The sequence below is a fragment of the Pinus tabuliformis genome, chromosome 3_1, assembly GCF_031772625.1.
Source record: "Pinus tabuliformis cultivar Carrire ecotype Pingquan chromosome 3_1, CPIR1, whole genome shotgun sequence".
In the NCBI taxonomy this organism is placed as follows: domain Eukaryota; kingdom Viridiplantae; phylum Streptophyta; class Pinopsida; order Pinales; family Pinaceae; genus Pinus; species Pinus tabuliformis.
Genome location: NC_142301.1, coordinates 848,935,147 through 848,959,550, shown reverse-complemented (window position 1 = coordinate 848,959,550; position 24,404 = coordinate 848,935,147). Strand labels below are relative to the sequence as shown.

General features: G+C 39.4%; 1 protein-coding gene across 3 annotated transcripts in view; it reads left to right on the top strand.

Annotated features, from left to right (window-relative positions):
* The window catches only part of LOC149190192 (UDP-glucuronic acid decarboxylase 5-like), a 66,021-nt gene extending 43,907 nt beyond the window's left edge, over positions 1-22,114 (top strand). For all 3 annotated transcript variants that reach the window (XM_089412063.1, XM_089412065.1, XM_089412064.1), the window contains exons 10-14: positions 19,951-20,017; positions 20,261-20,324; positions 20,496-20,536; positions 21,628-21,738; positions 21,837-22,114. In XM_089412063.1, the coding sequence (XP_089268189.1) occupies positions 19,951-20,017; positions 20,261-20,324; positions 20,496-20,536; positions 21,628-21,738; positions 21,837-21,908 (355 nt within the window). In that variant the 3' untranslated portion in view covers positions 21,909-22,114. The remainder of the gene's footprint in view (positions 1-19,950; positions 20,018-20,260; positions 20,325-20,495; positions 20,537-21,627; positions 21,739-21,836) is intronic.
* Positions 22,115-24,404: the final 2,290 nt, after the last annotated feature.

Sequence of the window (24,404 nt, the reverse complement as noted above, 5' to 3'; positions counted from 1 at the left end):
TGATCCAGCCCCAGACAGATTACCCCCTAACTGTTCTGCCTGCCTTTGTGCAGTATCTGCGTCATCCCAGCATCAAGCTCTCCGGGGACTGCGTCACTCCTTTGGCTGGTCAATTTGCTACCTAGGAGATTTGATTTTTGCCTCCCGTCTCACACCTTGGCTCCCAGATTTTGAAACTGGAATTCCCTTTGTAAATTTCGGACGACTCATTGGATTTTGCGTTGCCTCTGCGTGGCTTTGCATCAACCTCTCTAGCTCAACACTGCCACTGCTGGATTACTCTCTGCCTCTCTCTGTTGATGATTCTCCAGCTAAGAAAATCACTCTCTCTCCGAAAGCTATCCCTGCCCCTCTGCTGCAAGAAATCTCGTCAATCGAATTTTACTCTTGAGAACTTCTCACTTCCGAAAATCGGTTTTCTTGATCTCTCTTGGTGTGTTTTCCAAATGACCCTCAAGCCCCTTCTTATATCTTTTTGTTGGACAACCAATGACCTAGATTAACTCCTAATCAAAGGCTCAGATTGTTTTGACTTGATCTCTGTCTTTATCTAGAAGATTCACCCACAATTAGATTAATACCCATCAATATTTTAATTTTTCTAAGTTTAGACTTAGGAACCCCATTAAAAATATTAGTTATTTTAATATAATCGTTTATGGGTGGAATTTCCCAAAATGGTGTCTGGGTTCTTTGGAATGCATGTGCCCAAGCCTCCTTGCAAAATTTGAGGCTTAGAGCACATCTGATGCTACCCCAAATCAACAATCCCTCTTAGCGAGGAATGTGCTCTAGCAATATACTGCTACTGCATACTGCTCTGACTCTGAAGCACCATCTATTGCGCTGCTGATGTCTGACATACTGCTCACCAACTACTGCGCTTTTGTTGCTACTGTAATGCTGCCTTTGACACTGCCACTGCCAATGCTACATCTATACTACAACTCCCTCTCAAATGCTGCTTTTGCTATGTTGCTAGCACTGCCATAGCGAACATTGCATATGTATTGCAACTCAGTTGTTGAGAGAAGCAATTGAAAACACCCAAAATTGGATAAGTATCCTGTGGATACACCTTGGTGTTGAAAGCCTGACTGTTGCTAGTCCCACACTGTCTTCTGAAGCCACTGCGCTTTTGAAGCTCTGCACTGTGCCTCCATGCACTGCTGCCTCTCTGCTCTGCGCTGCTCAAGTTCTGCTGCTGTTAACTATTGCATCTATCGATCGACCACTCCATGGCACCAATTGAAAAATCCTCCATCCCGCTACTACTGATCACGGGCTCTCGCAGCAAGGTGATGATCCAAGAGGTGGGCTTCTCAAGGATCTTGCCTATCTATAGCTCTATTGAACTACAGTTCTAAATCAACCCACCTCCCTCTTGGAGGTATCTTGGTTGTCATGGTGAACTCCGCTTGTTTGATCTTTGCGGCTACAACCTTAGGATCATGCTTCTCATCCTTATCCTTTTTCTTCAAGGGACACTAGGATGCATAGTGGCCCATCTCACCACATCTGAAACACTTCACCTTGGAAACATCCTTCTTTCGTCTCTGTTGCCCTGTTGCCCCTTCAATACAAGTGTTGGATCCTCCTCCTCCTTGGGCTTCAACCCACTGCTGCTGCTGCTTCTTTCAAGTTTGACCTTGACCAGGGCTCTCCTCAGCTCCTTTTGTTTTAGAGCTTCCCACATCTCATCCTAATTAGGAAATGCCGCTCTGCCCAACAGGATACTCTGGACAAAGACTTGCCACTCATCTGAGACAAAATTGAGGGCCAGTCTCCTTCAGCTTCATGAGGAATGGATCCACACGTTCTCCCTTCTGCATTTGAGGAGATCTTAACTTCTGCTCTGTTGGAAATACTGAGAAGGGGGGTGAATCAATATTTCTTTTCGATTGTTGCTTTTACCAGTTAGATCACTTATATTTATAACACAAAATGAACAATAGAAATAAATGCTTCTACTAATATAATCTTTACAATGAATTAAGTACAATATGGGTAGTGTTCCAACCCTAGAAGAAGACACCTAGGCTCCAACCTAGGATGTGCCAAGAACCTACTTGGAATTTAGTGAGACTCCGACCTCTAGGGCTTCGACCCTATCTTATCCAAGGCACCAACCTTGAGTTTAGGAGCACCAACTCCAAGGACACCAATCCTATAGCTTCGCTTTGTCAAGATATGTTTGGTTTCATGGCTCCCATAGTCTTCTTCATCAAGCCCTGTCAATCTTCAGCTTCACTGTAATCTCCACGCTACATCATCAATGACAACCTTGTCAATTAGAAGGTATTGCCATTGCACTTCATTGTACCCAAGCAAAGTCTCCAAATCACCTCATGATGTCTTCAATGCATCATGGTCTTCAATCAAATCTTTGAAAGGTTGCTTCAACAAAGAGGCTTATACAAGCTCAACAAGAACTTCAATAATGCTCCAATAGTTCTTCAACAATTCTCCAATGAAAGCTCGAACAAGTATTCAATCAATGCTTCGCCAAAATGTTCCATGCAATGCTTAAGAAGACTTCTCAATGACCGCTTCTAAAATTTCTCCAAGACTGCTTCAATGTACCAACTCAACAATTTATCTTCTTTAGGGCACCCATTATTTCTCTTCCTTGTCTTCACTGTACTAGATGTCACTGCATTGTTTGAGAGTCATCGAAGTCAAGGTATAAGGTCTCCACTTCACCATACAGTCTGCAATGTTAGGAGAGGTACCAGACTTGAAAACCGTAGCTCAGACCACCATAATATAGGCCACAGTCGACGCTTACACCATAAAAGTATGCCTGCAATCCTGAGCCATTTATCCACTTGTGATAACCTTAGAACAATCTTCCATTATCAAGTGTATGTCATAGTGATGTATAGGTTCCAAGGTAGTCTTCCAATCATGTTCATCAAGTGTGGTCCACATATGTCATCAAGGTCTTCAAGGGCTTCTAGATCATCATGGGCATGATTGACGCTTCTTGTCTTATACATGATTGAGCAAGAGTTATAGTCATCCTCTGGCATCTTCAAGAATATTTTCCATTTTGACCACTGCCATATTGACATCAATGACAACCTAGATTAACATGCTACAAGTACATCTTCTGCTGTTCGGAAGATCCTTGATATAACATGGCCAAGGCATTCCACATCTCCTTAGGAGTTGCTCTGCTAGCAACGTGGCACACCACATGATCCTTGACTCCATCCATGATCATCCTTGTGGCCTTCACCATCTTAGCCTTGTACTTATTTAGCAGATCTGCATCCGTAGGTTCAGCTACCACACTATCGACGCACGTCTTGAGGGCTTGCTCATCTAGAAGGAAAGACATTCTAGCCTTCCAGATGACGTAGTTGTATGCTCCGTCCAACTTGTCCTGATCCCTCAAGCCACTGGTTGCCATATCCTTAGAAAATTGTTGAACAACTCCCTCTTTCTCCCTACAGCGTAGCTTCTAGGTTGGCTTATGCTCCCTGATGGAGTTGGTAAGTTTGCTGCTCGTTTGTTGCCCAGCAAATGAGAAATACTAATTTCCTCGACAAGAAACCACTTAGGAAGTATTCCCTCACTATGCGATCTGCTTCCTTCTTCCAACAACTTTTCTTCCCAGCACTCAACTTGCAGAAAACTGCGTCCCTCTAGCTCCGCGCTGAGGCTCTGTGTGGCTCCCTCTGCCTTGGCAAACTATCGATCTGGCAATCTTACCTCTCTATCGACTCACTTAGAGAGAGACAACCTCGAAAATATAGTCCTCTTGGCTAGAACTGTGCAACCCCTCAGGGGATTCAAACTGTTGCTTGCTGCAACAAGTTGGCCCTTGCTTCAGTGCTAGATCTGCTCTTTTTGTTTCACATCAAACACTCTGAGAGTCTGATACCATGTGAAAATTCCTAGATCTAACAATCTCGGGAATCATACTGCAACCAGTTGAATCTACTTCACCTAGATCGTAAATTACATTACAAACTTATTTCAAATTTCTTCTTGAAATATTGAAGCAAATTACTGAAGCAGCCTACACCAAATTAAATATGATTCTGAAACATAGAAACTGAGCAAGGAAATATAAACACATAGGCCACTGTTATTTTTGGACAAATGTCCCTGCAAAAACCCAATTCGGGAAAACTGGTGCAACAACTTTGAGGGTTTATTATTATTAAGAAGTACCAAATTTTGAATACACCTCCGAATACCTCACAGGTTTATTCAGTTACAGAGAGAAATACTGGCAGAAAGAATTGCGAGGTTATCTCACACTATCATTGGAAATCTTGACTGCTCTAGCCCTAGATTGATTACCCCTGACTTTTCTGGCTACCTTTGTGCAGTATTTGCGTCAGCCTAGCCTCAATCTCTTTGGGGACTGCGTCACTCCTCTGGCTGGTCGATTTGCTGCCCAGGAGATTCGATTTTTGCCTCCCGGTCTCACCCTGGATCTCAACTTCTAAAACTCGAATTCCCTCTGCAAATTTCAAATTCCTCATTGGCTTCTGTGCTGCCTCTGTGTGGCTCTGTGTCAGCCCCTCTAGCTCAGCACTACCACTGCTATATTACTCTCAGCCTTTCTCTGCTGATGATTCTCTCGCTGAGAAAGTCACTCTCTCTGGAAGCTATCCCTGCCCCTCTACTGCAAGAAATATCCTCAATTGAATTTTCCTCCTGAGAACTTCTCACTTCAGAAAATTGATTTCTTGATCTCTCTTGGTGTATTTTCCAAATGACCCTCAAGCTCCTTCTTATATCTTTCTGTTGGACAACCAACGACCTAGATTAACTCCTAATCAAAGGCTCAAATCGTTTTGACTTGATCTCCGTCTTTATCAAGAAGATTCACCCACAATTAGATTAATACCCATTAATATTTTAATTTTCCTAAGTTTAGACTTAGGAACCCCATTAAAAATATTAATTATTTTAATATAATGTTTCTGGGTGGAATTTCTCAAAACGGCTTCTGGGTTCTTTGGAATGCATGTGCCCAAGCCTCCGTGCAAAATTTGAGGCTTAGAGCACATCCGATGCTACCCCAAATCAACACTATGTAAATCAATGTTATGAAGAAGAACATTTACTCAGCGATGTGAAGCCACCTTTGTCCATCAAATTTGTAGTTCCCCGCTTCAGTACAATGGAGAAAAACGGAATTTTGGATATTGACACCTTCATCAACTTGTTGATCCATGACCTTAGGAGTTGGAAGATTGGTAGAATCTACCTGCCAAATACTTGGTGGTTTGCAGGGAAGGAAGACAAAGGAGAGAAGCTTAACAAATTTGTCATTCAGCTCTCTGCCCTAGCTGATGTATATGTTAATGATGCATTTGGCTCATGGCAGCCTCATGGTTCCACATACCATATTGTGAAATACCTTCCCTCATATGCAGGACTATGCATGCAGGGTGAACTTTATCATGTGCAATCTGTCTTGAATCCCAGCAAGCCATTTGTTGCAATTGTTGTTGGTGCAAAGTATGATACTAAGATTGGTCCATTAAAACAGATATACAAGAAAGTTGATAATTCGGTTCTGGGTGGTCTCATTTACAATACTTATCTATGTGCTAAATATGTAGTTAAAATTGCTGATGTTGAGGAATCATATATTGAACTTGCAAAAGAGCTGGTAGAACAGGATAAGGTGCACAAAAAAATTCTTGAGTTGCAGGTTCTGGTTGAAACTGATACTCTGGATGGTAGATTTGAAGGGAAATTTAGAGCGATTGATGTCAAGGACTTTGCTCCTGGCCAGACTTACAAGTATGTTGTTGATGTTGACCCTGTCTCATTTGAGAGAGATGAGGTTAAACAAGCAATGGACTCAGCTAAGACAATATTTGTTAATGTTGTGATGGGACTCATGCCACATTTCTAGCACGATACAAGCAAAATGGATGAGGTCATTAATAAAAATCGTTTTGCTAAAAAATTCTTTGGAGGTGGTGATACCTTTTAGACTTTTAAAAGCCTTTATCTATCCCTATATGAAGCTGCATTAAACATCAAATACTATTTATTTATAGGCGGTGGTTTTTTCTGAAACTTTGGAGGGTATTTTACTCAGTTGATTAAGAGGAGAAACCCCTTTGGGAAATCTATAAATACAAGAGCGATGGACTCATTTGTGCATCATTGACTGGATCATTATCTCTATGTATTTTTGAGCCTGAGGCTGTGAGGGTTTTAAGACCTCTTTTCTCCTATCTATTTTGGTGGTGAAAGATTCCATCCTAGTTGTTAAAATTTTATTTTTATCTTTGTCCTTTTATCTTGTTCTGGCGCAAGGATTTATCTATACACGCAACAACAAATGATAATCATAGAGTTCAAAGCACATTAAGGCTAATGAATTTTCTTTGAGCTAATTTAGGACAAAGCGAAGTTTTGGCTGAGGTTAATGACTTGGCTCAAATCGAAAGCCCTTGTATAGCTTTCTTGTAGCAAAGAGAAGTTCAACTGGAATAAGTTGGAGCAAATTCTGGGAGATGACGTCAACCTTTTTATAATTTTTGGAAGCCAAACAATGGACAAATAATCTTGTGATGCATGAACAAATGCCTAAATTGTCATTATTAAGCTAACGTTGGAGGAAAATTCATGTTTTTTTCCTTAGACAGATCAAAATATTTTTTATGGGCAAATTTTGAGGTTTTACGAAGTGAATTGTAATATCTTGAGCCAGATTGAAGATTTTGAGCCCCAATGAATGTCAATCCCAACATAATTCGTGGGTCCAGTGGTCTTACGAAATTTCTGAAGTGGCTGGTACTATTTTGAGCTAGATTGAAGACCCAATGGCCAAGGCGAAGATTTAGTATAATTCAAAGTTTTGGTGACATTACGAAATTTTTAAGGGATTCCATGCTCTTGATGTGAGTTGACTGGAATACAAGTCTAATTGTGGAACCATACCACTCGAGTTGATAAACAAAGTGTTCGGAAGTTGACGCAAGACCTCTTGGAAATGATTTCTGTGGGTTCTTGCAGTACACGGGCTTGCTCAAAGGGTAGAATGATCCCATTTGCAACCTCTGTGGCAAATCAAAGAGATTTTCTGAGGCCCAATCCACAGACCCAAGACTTTGGATCTTGTTGGGAAATCTCTGTTATCAAACTGGTTCTGTCTATCACCACTGGACGTGAATCATGTTGTGAATAAATTTTTAATACTATCCCAGATTGTTGGTGAAATTGATGAACAATATAGTGAACTATGGGATTTATTGCAATTGTTGATTGAAGTTTGAATATATTGGATGTTGCATTACTCTGTTCTGTCGATTGTATCATTGAGAAGCTGTTACTGCTTCGTTGAAGAATTCAATATTTGGTATTGACTTAATTATTGTTCGGACAGAGAAATTCTTCCTAAACCCTAGTATCCTAGAAAGCCTAGGGCAAAATTACCCTAGACCACTACAGTATCAAAGTCAAATACCTTTTACATTGAATTTATTCTACAACAAGAGAGTTGGAGAGTGCCTTGAGTCATTGGCATTGCTATGAACAAAATTTAAGCAGGTGAATTGTGAAAGTTCAACAAAACAATAGTAACTGAAGGATGAATATATTCACCTTAAAACATGGATGAATTGTTGGGAAGCTAGATGCTTTGGCAAACCAGTGGAAGAATATTTCTCCAAATCTTTAGTTCTTTCTGTCTAAAGAAGGCCTTTAGACAATCACTTTGCATATCCCGATGCTAGATGTCTTGCAAAGTTAACTTGGCTTGCAAGTTGCCCACACTTCTCGGTTACTAGGACAGTTTAGAAATAAATGCCGAACAAAACTATCACATAGTTAGGTCTTGGAAGTCCCTTTTCAACAAACCATACCATGTTAATCATTTATTGTGTAGAGCCAACCATAACAACAATATGCGTTTAAACGGGGCTCTAATTTTCCAGAAATTTGTCAATTGAGATTGGTCTTCTTGTCTATTCACTAGCTTAGAGGGCGAAGAAGGCCCCCTTTCGGGGGGGCCTGAGCCACCAGTGAGATACCATTGATATCGAAGCTTTTTAAAATATGATCCCTTAGAGTCTTTCAAAGCTCAAATCAACTCATCTTTGTTATCTACCAACCTTATGTGATTGTAAGACAATTCAAACAAGAAATCCTTCAAGTCCATTCAAAGTTGAAATTTTGCTCATGTCGGCCCAAATAAAAAAAAATAACTATACAAAATATTTAAATAATGTCATTTCATAAAAAAATTTGCACGTGAAGAAATTGGATCCCTCTCGGCTCATGTTAGATCCGTATTTAAGATGGATCTATGCTGGTTATACTTTCATTCCTGTGTCTTGTCCAATCGAGGGAAGACTCTGGAGCTATGTCTTTATCAACCAAAAGCCTACTCCATAGATTTTTATTTGTGATGCAACGCCACAGAGATTTGGCTGCAAGGGTTTTGCTAGTCCCCAACGACCAGGGAATTTTGGTAAGGCTAATTTTGTCCAACTAACAAGGTGAAGTCCTTTGTAGAGCTGACTGCGCTCAAATAATTGTAACAAAGCTTCCAAAATTTGTCTAAGGTTGCTTTTGGGATGTAAGCTAGGAGGTGCCAAGAAATTGGGATTGCTTCTTGTGATAATTTCACTACTAAAGTCCTATTGCAGCAACTGGAATTAATTCTTCTAACTGTAAATTAAATTAACAGATTATTGCTATGACAACAACGAATTAATCACACTGCAATCTTCACAAATTTAAATAACGTGGAAGATAAAATGGAAACTGAGAGAATATTGACACACAAAAATTTGACACATTTATTTTTGGACAAAAGTACCTGGAAAAACCCAACTTGGGAACATTGACGTAGCGGTGAGGGTTTTTATTATTAAGCTGCAGTGAAATAATCTGAGTACAATCTGGATGTCGTAAACTAGCTATCCACAAAAGGAAAATTTGATCGAAATCATCTCAAAAAATTCCCCCTCCACCATAAGCAACCTCGGCACAAGTCGGTTTTAGAAACTCGTCCTCATGGACCTTGTGCGTAGGCCTCTGCGCAGTGCTTGCACAAACCCTTTGAATTCTAGCCCAAAACTACCTCTGATCAAGTCATTCTGCCTGTCTCTATTGCTGGAAATTATTCTCTGGCCATCTGGAAGACTTTCACGACCTATGGACATTGAATCGATTTCCCCACAGTTAAATCAAATTGCCCTCTGAAGTTGCCTGCATAGTCCTCTGCGCAATCTCACTGAGAATAATTTGGCTTCTTGCTGCTACCTCCTGGAATTGGATCATTGTCCTTGCCCCTCTTTGTCTCTGCTTCGCTTCTCTTGCTCGAACTCTACTGTTGGCTAGCTAGAACTTCCCAAGGAAATCAACCTCAAGTGTGTGTTCTCCATTTACCCATCGACCTCTTACAATCTCCAGTTGGGACTCCATGACCAATATTAAACCTTAATCAATGACTAAGGTCATATCTGGATCGATCCGTGTGAGTTTTTAGATGATTCACACGTTTCTCAATTAATTCTGATTAATTAAACCCTTTTCCTAAGTTTAGACTTGGGAAATATTTAAAAATAGGTAATAATCTAATTGAGAGACTTCTAGGTGGAATTTCCAGAAACGATTTCTGTGTAAAGGAGAAGTCCTGTGTTTTAGCCTCTCCACAAATTTTCGAGACTAGAACACCTCTGATGCTACAAAAACTAACACTCTCTCTTAGCGATGATGGTGTTTTAGTGTTGTACTACTACTAGAATACCCTGTCTCTGTATCACCCTTTGTCACACTGCTAGTGTCTGGCCATTGTGATTGATTGCCACTGCCCACCAATCACTGCGCAACTCTGATGCTGCATCTGTGCTACTGCTGACACTGCTATATTGCTACCAACTCTACATTTTTACTCTAACTCCCTCTCATCTATTGCTGTTGCAACTGCAACAACTACAACTGAGAAGCATCCTAAATACTAAATCAACTGTATCTCATGCTACATATGTCTCCAGAGTATCTGAATCCTACTAGCCTCTGCATTGTCCACTAAAAAATCTGCGTTGCTGCTGACTCTGCGCTAAGCCACCTGCTTTGATTTCAACACATCTGTGCTCCTCAACACCTGACTGCAACTAGTCTGCTATTGTCACTCGGGAATCTGACTGCATCAATTGACATTGATCCATCTTGCTAATGAATACTGTGGGCCCCTGTAGCTAGGTAATTAATAATGATCCATGAGGAGGACGCCTCAATGGACCATGCCCAAGATTTGCAACTTTGGGATTATAGCTCCATATTGCCCCACCTCACTCCTGGAGGTATAACTACAAACATGGCAAAATCTAACTCCAACCTAGAGGACAATTTGTCTATCTTTGCAAACGCTGCCGCTTGGTCCTACTTCTCCTGCGCGTCCTTCTTCCTAAGAGGACATTGGGTACTGTAGTGGCCATACTCACCACACTTGAAGCTCTTGACCCTAGATGGGTTCTTTTTCTTCTTCTCTCCTTGTCCCTGATTGGGACCCTTTGATGCTAGGGCCACATTATCCTCTTCTTTCTCACCCTTCACACCCTTGTTGCTGCTTCTTCTAATGGTGCTCTTTAATAGAGCTTGCCTCAACTCCTCCTGTTGTAGGTCTGAGCACATCATGTCCCATCTAGGCAAGTTGTTTTGGCCCAAGATACTTTGGACAAAGACTTGCCACTCCTTTGAGACGTTGTTCAATGCCAATTGTACAAGCTTTGTCGGTTGAGGCGCCTCCCCAACAACTGCAAGCTGATCACGGACCTCCTGAATCCCGTTGAGGAAGGGATCTATGCCTTCACCCTTTTGCATCTTGATGCTTCTGCTACTTGGAAGTATTCAGATATAGCTGGTCGAGAGCGTGCCACATCTCCTTAGTAGTACTCTTGCCAGATATATGTGAAACTATATGGTCTCAGACACCATCCAAGATCAACTGTTTCGCCTTCGCCATCTCTTTCTTGTATTCCTTCAGCTGATCTACATCCTGGGGAACTGCCACTACATTATCTACATAGGTTTTCAAACCATATCTGCTTGGTTGCTGAATTTGCTATTCGCACTTCCTTCTAGAGAGAAAAACTGCCTGCAACAACTGCCCACTGCAACTGGGAAAATCAGAGTTGTAGGCTAGAAACCCTCTAAGAGAAATTCTCTCTGTGTGTGCCTTTCTCTTCCACCTGACGCTGATTTTGTTGTTGCAAAACCCTTCTGTGCTCAAACAAGGAATTTGCTCAGCAAAAATATTGGACTGTTGCTCCCTCTGCCTGCTAGAATCAATGTTGTGAAAATCGCGATCGGGATTAAATCGGCGCGGGGAACGAATCAGAAAAAATTGGAAAAATCGGGAAAAAATCGTTTGATACAAAAATATTCATTTTTTTCTTTTTTTTTTTCAATTTTTTTAATATCTAAACCATCTACAACATAAAATAAATACATTGACACATAAATATGATAAAAAAACTAATATATAAGATGTTTAATATCATTTCTAGCGCTAAAATCACACATAACATTGAATCATGTCTTGAATAGTAAGTCCTGACTCCTGAGTCCCAACTCAGTCTCAAAATATCAACAAAAAATATGATAATGTATCTCATCATGTCATAATGTCATATACAATAAAATAAAAGTCTAATCCTATTGATTTCCTCTGCCCCTCTTGCGAGAAAATGCCACAACTTTCCCTTTCCCTCTAGATGTAGATGCTGGTGCCCGTGCTGGGGAAATGGCAGTGGAGTTTGATGTGCTCTAGAAGCTGAAGAACTAGAAGTAGGAGATATAGGAGGTAGACCACGTCCTCTACTGGTGGCAGTGGTAGCCTGGGTAGGCGGTGTCACCTCCTCCTCCTGTTCCTCCTCCACCTGCTCCTCCTCCTCCTCCCCCTCCACTACATCCTGCACTAACCAATCATTAGCAGAATCCATGAGAGGCCTCTCAGCCTCAACCCTCCATGCAGCAGTGGTGTCAATCCCATCCAATGAGATGGCATCCACATCAGGTGTCCTCTCAAGTTGCCTCACCCACAATCGAAGATTGTAGTAGACATAGACCATGTCATTAAGTCGCTGGGACTCCAACCTGTACAAAGATCATGAAATAATAATTAATAATTATAAAAAAAATATTGTTTAATGAATTCAAAAATTTATTTGGAAATTTGCAATATTTTAAATGTTTAAGTGTTAACCTGTTGCGCTTCTTGTTGTGTATTTTTTCAAATACACTCCGTTGCGCTCACATCCTGAGGAGCTGCATGTTTGGCTGAGGATGCGAATGGCAAGCTTTTGCAGAAGGGACCCTACCACCATACATTTTCCACCATGCATCTACAACAAAATTACAAATAAATTTTTAAATAAACATAAGAAAAAAATGGAATTTGAAGAGACGATGAAATTTGAAACAAAGTTACAAACTACAAAATACCTGGCATTTTAATCATCCTATCAGTGATAGCCATCTCAAAGCCAAATGTGCCACCTGCCATCTTATATGTCTCAATTTGTTTAGAGATCTCTATACGTTGTTCTGGAGATCGCACCATCTTCTGGACACAAGATAAGAATCCATCCATGATCTCAGCATCAAAATCAAACCCACATGCATAAGAAAATGCAGGGTTCAGGAAAAGCCCAACAGCATGAATGGGACGATGGAGTGTGTTGTTCCATCGCTCATCAATCACTCCCCATAGAAGGAGTTGTTTCTGAAACCCATCATCTCCCTTATCATCATAGTAGGTCCGAATGGCTTCTTTGGCCCTGTCCATGGCTTCATACAAATAGCCCATTGCGGGCTTCTCACCATCAACCAACCGAAGAACCTTTACCAAAGGTTCAGTAATGGCGCACACCTCCTGCACTCCCACCCAGAAGTCTTCCTGGTATGAAACTAGTCTGCATACAACCTCTCCTTCTGGTTTGCGGCTCATTGACAAATCAATACAATGGGCAGCACAAGGTGTCCAAAATGAAGTAGGATGCCTCTCCATAAGCATTCTACCAGCAACAACATAATTTGCAGCATTGTCCGTTATGACTTGGACAACATGTTGTTCACCCACCTCCAAAATAAACACATCTAGCAAATCACATAAAGTTCTTGCATCTTTGATTTGTGCAGATGCATCAACAGATTTGATAAACATAGTCCCTTTGGGACAACTAACCAAGAAGTTTATAAGGGTTCTCCCCTTTTGGTCAGTCCAACCATTTGACATAACAGTGCATCCTGTTTGTGCCCATGATACCCTAAAATCCTCCAATCTTTGGGTGCAGTCACGCTTTTCATTTTGAAGAATCCGGCCTCTGAAATCATGATAAGAAAGGATTTTGTACCCCGGGCCAACACTGGCAATAGCATCAACAATAGGTTGGAAAAATGGATTATTCCTTACAATGCTGAAAGGAATATCACTCCAGAGGAGAAATTTTGCCAGGTGTGGTTCGAGGAACAGAAAATGATGATGCAGCTACCGGATTGACTGATGCTGCAGTAGAACGAGTGCCACTTGGCCCACTTCCTTCACCTGACCTTTTTAGTTACCTTTTGAGTTCTTCTTTGGCCTCTCTAGTCTGCTCTAATTCTTCCAATGCTCTCATGGCTTTTTGGATAAGTTCAACATTTGTATTTATACAAGGCTCCGCATCATGTCCAGGGATTTGTGCAAGGTGAAACTTCAACCTATACACCCCTCCGTACATCTCCTTTCCACACAACTTGCAACTCAAGTTTTGTCTATCATTCGGAGCATGAGGTATAGCATATTCCCAGAAAGGATCCAATTTCCTTGGCATGTTTGTTTTTGAACTTTGAAGTTGCAAACTTCAAAGTTCAATGGTGTTTTGGTGCAGTTGTGAACCTATGGGAAAATAACTTAATAAGGATTAGGATTACAATTTAGCATTTACAAAATTACAAGTTACAAATTTACAAATTACAATTTAGTATTTTAATTTTTAATTTTTACATTGATGAATGAATGAAAATTCAAGTTACCCATAACCCAACCTAAAACAACCATTCCAAAGTTCAAAGTTTCAAACACAAATTACCCAACCATTCCAAACCCAAGTTACCCAACCAAATGGTAAAAACAATGAAAAATTAAAAAACATAAACAATGTTTAAAAAAAATGAAAACAAAAAAAAATTGGTTCTCATAGTCATACCAAGTTACCCAACCCAAAACAATGAAGAAATACAAAAAATTCTTTAAAAACAATGAAAACAAAAGAAAAATGGTGCCCATACCAAGTTTCCCAACCAAAAACAATGAAAAACATACAAAAACAATGTTTTTAAACAATGAAAACAAAAAAAAATTAATTCTCGTTCCGTTTCTATGGAGAAATCGGTGTTCTCCTCTTGATTTTCTCCTCTAAGCACTTAGATTTGGCTGAAAATCCTATTCAGCTTGGTCTCCAACAACTCCTCCTCCCTCCGCGCGCGACTGTGCAAATGAGCGCATGAAAACCCAAAAATATGTTATAAAAACCCGCTGCCGCGACCTCCCACGAATTTTTTTCGTTTTTATCGTGTTTTTTCAGGAAAAATCGGCAAAAAAAATTACTGCGATTTTTTCGTATAAAAATCGCGATTTGATCGCCAAAAAATAAAAATCGCAATTTGATCGCGATTTTCACAACACTGGCTAGAATCACTCGAACTGGGAAGCCGAATATTTTTGCCAACCTGCACTGAAAAATCTAACTGCTAAGCAATTAGAATTGCTTGGCTTAGACTCTACGCATCCCCCCCGAAACTCTGTCATGTTGCTCCCTCTGAACAACGAATTTTTACCTTCGCTTCTGGGCTTCCCCGTTTGATCAAAATCTCTCTGATACCTCGTGAAAATTTCACTACTGAAATCCTATTGCAGCAACTGGAATTAATTCTTCTAATTGTAAATTAAATTAACAATTTATTGCTACGACAACAACGAGTTAATCATATTGTAATCTTTACAAATAAAAATATTATGGAAGATAAATTGGACACTGAGAAAACACTGGCACACACACAAAAATTTGACACAGTTATTTTTGGACAAAAGTCCCCAAGAAAACCCAACTTGGGAAAACCAACAACTGAGGGTTTTCATTATTAAGCAGCAGCGAAATAATCTGAGTACAATCTGGATGCTAAAAACTAGCTATCCACAACAAGAAAATTTGGCCAAAATTATCTGAGGGATTTTCCCCTCCACAAGCAACCCCGACACAACTCGACTTCAGAAACTCATCCGCTTAAACCCTTTACGTAGGCCTTTACGCAGTGCTTGCGTAGACCCTTTGATGTCTAGCTCGAAACTGCCTCTGATATAGTCGTTTTGCCTGCCTCTGCTGCTAGAAATGATTCTCCGACCGTCTAGAAGCCTTTTGCGGCCTCTGGATGCTGAATCGATTTCCCCATAGCTAAATCAAATTGCCCTCCAAAGTTGCTTGCGCAATCCTCTGCGCAACCTCACTGGGAATAACATGACCTCTTGCTGTTGCCTCCTTGGAACTGGAAAAACTTTCTCTGAATCATTGTGCCTGCCCCTCTCTGTCTCTGTTTCCTTTCTTTGGCTTGAACTTTGTTGCTTCCTAGCTCGAACTGCCTAAGCAAATCGACCTCAAGTGTGTGTTCGATTCTTATAATCTTCAGCTCCATCAACTAAGATTAAACTTTAATCTATGGCTGAGATCATATATGGATCAATCCATGTGAGTTTCTAGATGATTCACACCTTTCTCAATTAATTTTGATGAATTAACCCCTTTTCTTAAGCTTAGACTTGGGAAATATTTAAAAATAGGCATATAATCTAATTGAGACACTTCTAGGTGGAATTTCCATAAACAAATTTTGGCTTATGGAGAACTCTCGTATTTTAGCCTCTCCACAAAGTTTCGAGACTAAAACACCTATGATGCTTCAAAAACTAACACTTCAATTATTGATTTGGCTAGAGGCAACTTGCCTCCTTGGGATACCCACCAATTACACCAAAGGTTGATTCTAGAATCTACCTTTGCAATTAACCATTGCAAATCCCACTTCCCATAACTATTTGGTTTAACCGAAATCCTAGATATTGAAAACCTTTAGTAAATTCCTTTTATCTAGAGGACAAAAGTGTGCAACATGTTTATGAGGCTTCTCTCCACTTTGTGGGCATATGAGGCTGATTTTTGGTAGTTCACCTCCATCCTTGTACCCGCACAAATACGGTCAATAATTTATAGCATCCTCCAAAGGCCCCCCTCATCACCAAAACATAAAATTAATACGTCATCTGCAAAAAGTAAATGGGAAATGGATAGGAATTTCCAACCAAAACTCCTTAGACAATTACCTTCAATGGCCTCTTTTAGCATTCTACTCAACCTTTCTACAGCTAACAACTATGGACAACCTTGTTTGAATCCTCTCGTAGGACTACAGAAATTAGATGTTGATCCATTTATAAAAATTGAGAAATTTGCACTCGTTAAGCACCCCATAATCCACTTCACTTTGAAAGAAAAACTAATATGTAAAAGGAGTAGCTAAAGAAATTTCCACAAGGTCTTTTCATAAGCCTTTTAATGGTCTATCTTGAGAGCAAAGGTCAATTGATTCCTAGTTTTCATACCGTGTAAAGCTAAATGGGCAGATCCAATTACCTCATGAATATGCCTATTTTACAAAAACTTGAATTGCTCATCAGAGATCCTTTGGAAATGATAGGTTTTAGTCACATAACAATAACTTTGGAAACAATTTTGTAGGTCATGTTATATAGGGATATTGGTTCAAAATCCCCAAAATTTCCCATGTGATCTTCTTTTGGAATGAGTGCAACGAAGGTTGAGTTCATATTCCCTAGCATCTTCCCTTCTCGTTAGGTATCTTTTGCAACATGAAGGAAGTCTTCACCCAAGAGATCACAGAAAGCTAAGAAGAATTCTATAGGCCATCCATCTGGCTTTAGGCTTTGATGTTTCCTAAAAGTAATTCCTCTTGCGAAATCTCCTTATATAAGTCTTCATCCTGCTGTTCTTTGATGAATTGACAAAATTTTCTGACCACAATTTTTATTGCAGTGAAATTACCCCTGTGCGACAATTAAATAACTTCTAAAATGCCCTACTCCTAAGGCAACCCAATCCTCCAACTTTGAACTTGCCTTTTTCCATATTTTAATTCCTAGATTGTATTTTTTATGCTTTCGATGGGCCACAAAATTATTGATAAACTTAGTGTTCCTATCACCCTTCACCACCCAAACTTCCCTACATTTCATTATCCATTCCATTTCCTCCTTGAGAAGTCCTTGGAAATCTCTAACTCGGTTTTTTTTGAGCTTGCTCTGAAACCAACATTCCTTCATTTCCTAGGAAAAGACTTGCTAAGGCCTCCTCTTTCTTCTAGTCTTTGTCCATAAATTGTTTACTTGCCAGGATCCTTGTTTGATGATTGAAAGATTTCCAACTATCCTTAACTAGATTTCCAAATTTGTTCTCCAAATTCCTCTTCCAAAATCCAGGTTGAGTTGAATTTGAAGGGCTGCCTAGGATATTTTAAATTCCACCTAGGTGCGAATCTTGCCTACCTCCAATAAACCTTTGAAGGTCGATCGACAAACCTTATCCACCCATGTGTGAATCTTGCCTACCTCCAATAAAATTTGATTGTGAAGAAGGAAGTGATCAAGTCATTTAGGAAACATTGTCAAACCAGACCTATTATTGTTCCATGTAGCTTTCATTTAGATTGGATTCAAATCTGTCATGCTTGCACCTTCTAGAGCGCTGAGGAGAAGGTGAGCATATGGCTTAGGGTGAGTGTGATATGGGTGGATTGTGGCACCACTGTGATGTAACCTAGCACTAGAGATTCCAAAATACCACAGGCAAAGGCACTAATTTTTGTCTAGCCAGATTGGATTAGTTGGTTGAAAGGTGTGTACCAACCCAAGGAGGGTCGATCGAGATAAGGGAACCGATAGAAACACATAAATCACCACTCCCCCTTCCAAAGATGTTGAATTTCCCAAGGGTGGATTCACAAGAATCCCTTCCATTGAACGTCCCTTAGATTCAAGCAAAGAATTTTTGCTTGACATCATTTTAAGAAAAGGATTGACACGTGTCTACAAACATACCTATGAATAAAGGGCATCGAACCTTTGAGTTGATTTTGATGGTTTGTTAACCACATTCAAATCCCTAGCTACTCCTAGGTCCTCTTCCTTTTGGATCAGGACATCCCTCTTTTGTCTCTAATCTGCTATCAACTTGAGCAATGAGTCCTCTAAAATCATATTGGAGTTACTTTTTTTAAGACCACCACCTTCACCAACCTTTGTTGCCTAAATATAAGTCCTCATTTGAACCATTCGGAACTGACTTACGAAGAAAGGATTTTAAGGGACAATCTTCCAACAAATGGCCAATTTTGTGACACCTTGCGTTGCAGTTGTGCATTGAAAAGGAACATTAACATCATCTAGGGGTTGAGACAACCTTTGATTCCGACTTACTAGGTTAATAGATTCAAACAAACCCTCTTTTATCCACAGGTATGCCATCACCCAAGCAACTATTCTCCAACAAAAGGCTTTGTAATTGTTGTCAATTGCTAGGGTTCCACGTCGATGGTTTCCTATTGCTTTCAGTCCCTTTGAAGACCATTGGAGTAGAAGATTGGGTAACTTGAACCACCTAGATTAACTGAACCCTAGCTTCAGACAGATAAAATGGGGCATCCAATGCTATAAAATCAACAAAGAGTGCTAGAACCATTGGTTCTTTGGGATTCTATATCCACCTAAACCCTATCCATCCTTTGCTCAGAAGGTGAAAAGTTGGCGAATGGGAGAATCGGGGTTCGATGTTCCAAAGTATATTGCCCCACACCCTAGTGTCCTACCTTTTACCCAACAAATTTACTGACCCACGTTTTGCTGTCAAACTGCATTGCCTCTTCTAGGTGTATGTCCTTGCCAATTGTGAATTCAATATTGTGACTTCTTCCCTTAAGCAGTTTCCTTATCTTCTTGCAAGAACAACCTTTGGACTAGTATCGAGCACAACCATTCAGATTTTCTAGACTTAAGTTATTGCCAATAAGCCCTAGAAACAGATTGTCCCCAATCCACTGTTCAAAATGGCTATCCATGACTTCAACCACCGGATCAATTGCTCCTGCATTACAAATTTACAACCCACAATAACTCTAGGCTTCTGAGGAGTACCATTCAAATCCCCGGTTGATTTTGCCCTAACCTCTATTCCTCCGTCGCCAATAAGTGACCCTTGGTTAATAGCAGAAAAGGAAGGGCTGTCAATCCTTGATTCACCCCTACTAACGAGGGTGGTAATGTTTGAAACACCTCTAACTCTGCATGTTTTAGCCTAGACCCATTAAAGTCTCCTTTCTCAGCTAACTTTCTCCATAGATAATGAATAGTGGGCTGAGTACCTGACAAATGTGTCATTCTCAGTCAGAGCATCCTCTTGAAGTCCACCTGCTCACCATACCTATCAACCCCTAGGTTCCAGCTGCTATCCATCCTGTCCATCTCTTCCCACAGTTTATATTCCTTAACTTTTGATGCTTGGAATTAAACAAATGGATTCATATAGATTTGGTAGAGAATCAATAATTTTATGTCATTCTAGATATGGTCACCTAAAATATAGGAAGACAATTCATTTTTATGTCATTGTCAATAGATCCTATATGTTCTTGTTTCAGTTAGCTATAAATAGAAAGGAAAGAGAAATGACTGATCTATCAAAAACTAATTCAAACCCATAACCTAGTATTAAGTACACAGTCTAATCTGTGGTAAGCCATGTACTGAAAAATAGGATATTGTGAAGAATTTACTAATAAATCCGTGTGAAAAACTTTCTATTATAAGCAAGATCCTTGTGCATTATTGCTCACGTCTTTATGTTCATGCAGAGGTGAACCAATGACTGTCCAAGCCCCAGGAACACAAACCCGAAGCTTCTGCTATGTTTCTGATATGGTAAAATGGATTCATGCTTCTTTTTTTGATTCTCACACATACACACATATAAGGTTTACATAGCCAACATATTTTATGTCAGTGATAACCGATAGTTATATATTTTCATTTCATGTGTAATAATATTTTTTGCAAGCAAATCGGTATTCCTTCTCATGAAGAAGTTATTAAAATATTCTTATCAATTTCGGTTTTAGAAGTTTGAATTTTAGAAGTTGTCTCATGTGCTTCTTGACGATACAGGTTGATGGTTTAATTCGGCTAATGGAAGGAGATAATACTGGGCCTATCAATCTTGGAAATCCAGGTTACTTTATTAGTTCAATTTATTGAGGGCCATCTCTTACAGTTTAAGGAGATAATACTGGGCCTATCAATCTTGGAAATCCAGGTTACTTTATTAGTTCAATTTATTGAGGGCCATCTCTTACAGTTTCTGAATCTTTTGCTGATTTATCTTGTATAATGCATGATGTAGGAGAGTTTACAATGCTGGAACTTGCTGAAGCTGTGAAGGAGGTATACACTTGCTTTACTGACTATACTTCTGGATATTCCTAGGAACTTAGAAACCATATTTTGATGTTTTTTATATTAATGCAAATGATGGAACCTAATGCAGTAAATTAGAAATAGAAGTTACATTACAAAACCGTCTATGGAATTCCTCCCAAACCAAGTCATGGTCCCATGCAATTTATTGTACAATGTAAACCTCATTTTGGCATATATGTCACTCCATAGCTCCTTGTTGAATCCTGAATTGATTAACAGTCAATCATTACTATGTACTTGCAACCTGTGGTCCCAGTTAGGAGATTCACAGCAGAAGAGAAAGAAAACGTTCACAAAGGCTAAAGTTTATCTGGTCTGGTAGTTGAGACGCCTTGATAGATATAGTTTGTACTTGGAAGTTGTAACTTTAGCTCCTTTGCCAACCCTATTGAGTGTTTATTGGCATCTCTTCTTGATATGTTTATACTTTTTTCAAGCTATTTCAGCGCCCTGGAAAACTGTTGCCATTTAGCATATTACCTATGCTGTCATTCTAATCTCAGACTGGAGAGGAAAATCGAAATTAGAGTTTGATGTAAAGGGAAGGACATGCTCTAAGTGGGAAGCTGAAACTCAAAGGAATATAATGGGGATATGGTATTAAATAATAGATATGTAGTTCTGAATCTTTACAGACAGAAATAATGTAAATAGTTAAAGCCTTAAGGCATTAATCCCATGGTAGACTGCAATGATTCATGAATGATGGGGTTGAACCTTGACTAATTTTGTTCAGAGGGAAATTGTATAATATTTGGACTCTTCAACTTCTATGAAATCTCCTCATATAAATGCCTGAATTGTGAATGAGGGAAATTCCTTTTTCAGTCTAGCATAAGACAACCTTTATGGGAGGGCGCAGTAGTTTGGCAGAAATAATTAGTGAATACTATGTACAAACTTTATGCTATATGTTTTGTCCAATTTTCACATGGTAGTATAATTTTCGTAATGAATTGCTGTATTTAACTTATTCGTTTTATTCCAAGAGGTAAATGTGTTCAATTCCTGTTCTTGCTACTGCATGACAACAGATTCTGTATTTGATTGTGCAGCTTATTGAAACGTCAACAACTGTAGAGATGGTTGAAAACACTCCAGATGATCCACGCAAGAGGAAACCAGACATCACAAAGGCAACAACACTTCTTGGATGGGAGCCTAAGGTTGATGCCTACATGATAATTTTGACATTTTTCTTTTAGACAAGAATATTTGAAATATAGCTTCTGGAATTTATCTCAACAAGTTCTGCTGCTTACAGGTTACTTTGCGGGAAGGGCTACCACTTATGGCAGAAGACTTCCGTGAGCGGTTGGGAGTTTCTAAAAAGTGACTTTTCTAGAAGTCCAAAGTACAGCCGATACAAAGGAAATATTTTTTGTTCCCATAGAGCAAAATTGTTTCTCAAAACTAGCAAAGAGGTCATGCTAATGGCAGTTTTGGACTTGAATTGAATGCTCCATTTTTTAGTCTTCTGTAGTATGTTCCTAGCCACGTGCTTTGAAATTTCTTGAACAAACAATAAAGTCATTTCTTTCATTTTTGTGTTGTCTTATGGTAGTCAATAATTTGATGAATAAATAAATCAGCAAAATTATATTCCTTTCAAAAGAAAATTTGGGCAGAAAATAGTGTAAGCTTCTAGTGATGTCTAGAGGGGAAGTTTTGTAATCAGGATCAGGATTCAACTTTCATAGTTTTTTTTTTAAATGGAGGAGGCAGGATTTGTGTGGGTGGGGAGTGTGCCACTGAGTATGTGTCTGTCTGAAAGTAGTAACCCGTTTCCGTATTGTATTGTAGTTACGTAAACTTATTAAAGGGGGTGGGGTTGCATTTGGATGGTCAAACTGCAGCAACCCTTCAAATGCAAATGTCGAAGTTGTGGATTCCCCCATGAATGTGGAAGGATATTCAAACCTTCATATCAACTGAGATTGATGGCATAGAGAGATGTAAAATTCCCAAAAGCCTCAGGAAGCATGTCCAAACCTTTGCCCAATCTCAGATTGATACATTCAAGAGATGTTAACTTCCCCAAAGAATCTGGAAGCCTCTTTAAACTTTCACATCCACTGAGATTGATGGTATGTAAATATTTCAAATTCTCAAAGAGTTTGAAAGTATCTCCATACTTTTGCATTGTTCTAGATTGATATATTTGAGACTTGTTGAATTCCACAAATAATTTGGGAGCCTGTTTAAATTTTCACACCCCCTGAGATTGATGTTATGGAGAAATTTTGAATTCTCAAAAGTTTCCAGAAGCATCTCCAAACTTTAGCACAATACTAGATTGATAGATTTGAGACCTGTTGGCTTCCCCAAAGAACTTGGAAGCCTCTTTAAATTTTCACATCCCATGAGATTGATGGTATAGAGATTTTCCAAATTCTTAAGAGAGTCTGGAAGCATCTCCAAACTTTTGCACTGTTCAATATTGATAGATCCGAGACCTGTTGACTTCCCCAAAGAACCTGGAAGCCTCTTTAAATTTTTACATCCCTTAAGATTGATGCTATGGAGATTTTTCAAATTCTCAAAAGGTTCCGGAAGCATCTCCAAACTTTTGCACATACTAAGGTCCACATGTTTGATATTTTTCAAATTCACCGAAGAATCTGGAAGCATCCCCAAATTTTCACACCCAACCAAAGCGATGTGTTAGCGATTTTTCAAATCCTGCAATGAATCTGGCATCCTTGTTAGATGAGTATTTTTCATTATAATCTTTTCGAGATGCCGCAGCTTCCCTAATGATTTTGGAAACTCTAATAGTGGAGCATCAATATTCAACTGCAGCAACTGCTGAGGTGCCTGCAATGTTCATGTTTCAATAACTAAAAAACTGATCAAATAACAATGATTCTCATTTGCAAATTACAGCATCTACGTCTACGTACCTGATATTCGTCTTCCCACAATCTTCCCAATTCCCTCCCGTTCACTTCTAAAACTCTTAAATCTTGCATTGTAAATGAATGCATGTGAGAGCAACGACAATCATCCCAAAGGAGCGATATGTGGTTGGTTGACAACAACTTCAGCTTCAACATTCTTTCTACAAAATCGCCTTCACCTTCAAGAATTTGCAACTTCTTGATTCGGAACACATTGCCACTGATTAGTAGCTCTTGTAATTTTAACCAGAAAATTACTTAGCATAAGTATCTCTAAGAATGGACACAGGGGCCATTCTAATTCCGTGCACTTCTATTGTTTCCTGTTAGTTATTTAAAATCAATAACGATTCATCACATGGTACACCACACACTCACTGAATAAAGAATATTGAAAGTTGTTTACACGGAAACAAAGGTTATAATGATTGAAGCACTTACATGTAACAATTGCACCAAGAGTTTGAGAACTTCTTTGGACGTGCCACACCATATACGGATCGGCAATGATTTTTGTTGGGCGATATTTCTTCCCATGAGTACGAGAAGATCATGCATTCTTATGATATTTTTAGTGTCCAACTCTACAAGACACTTGTCCTGTAGAGTATCAAGACCCACCAAACCTTGCCAAACTGATCCACTCCAAACTTTTATCCACTTATCACTTTATTCTTCACATAAATGCAATAATAATTTGTGAAAAGTCATGGTAATTTTCTGGCCTCACAGTGCATTTTGAATGCGAAAATCTGTTGGTTCTTGGGGCTTCTTGGTGATTACCGAGTTTGTTTTCAGAGTATTTGGTGTTGCTTTTTTTATACTCACCTATCTTGGGATATTTGTGAGTGGCATCAGACATTCCCCTCTCCTGTTAATGGCGTGTTTAGTAATTGATGACAAAATTCTCCCTGTGTGCTCAGTGAATACCA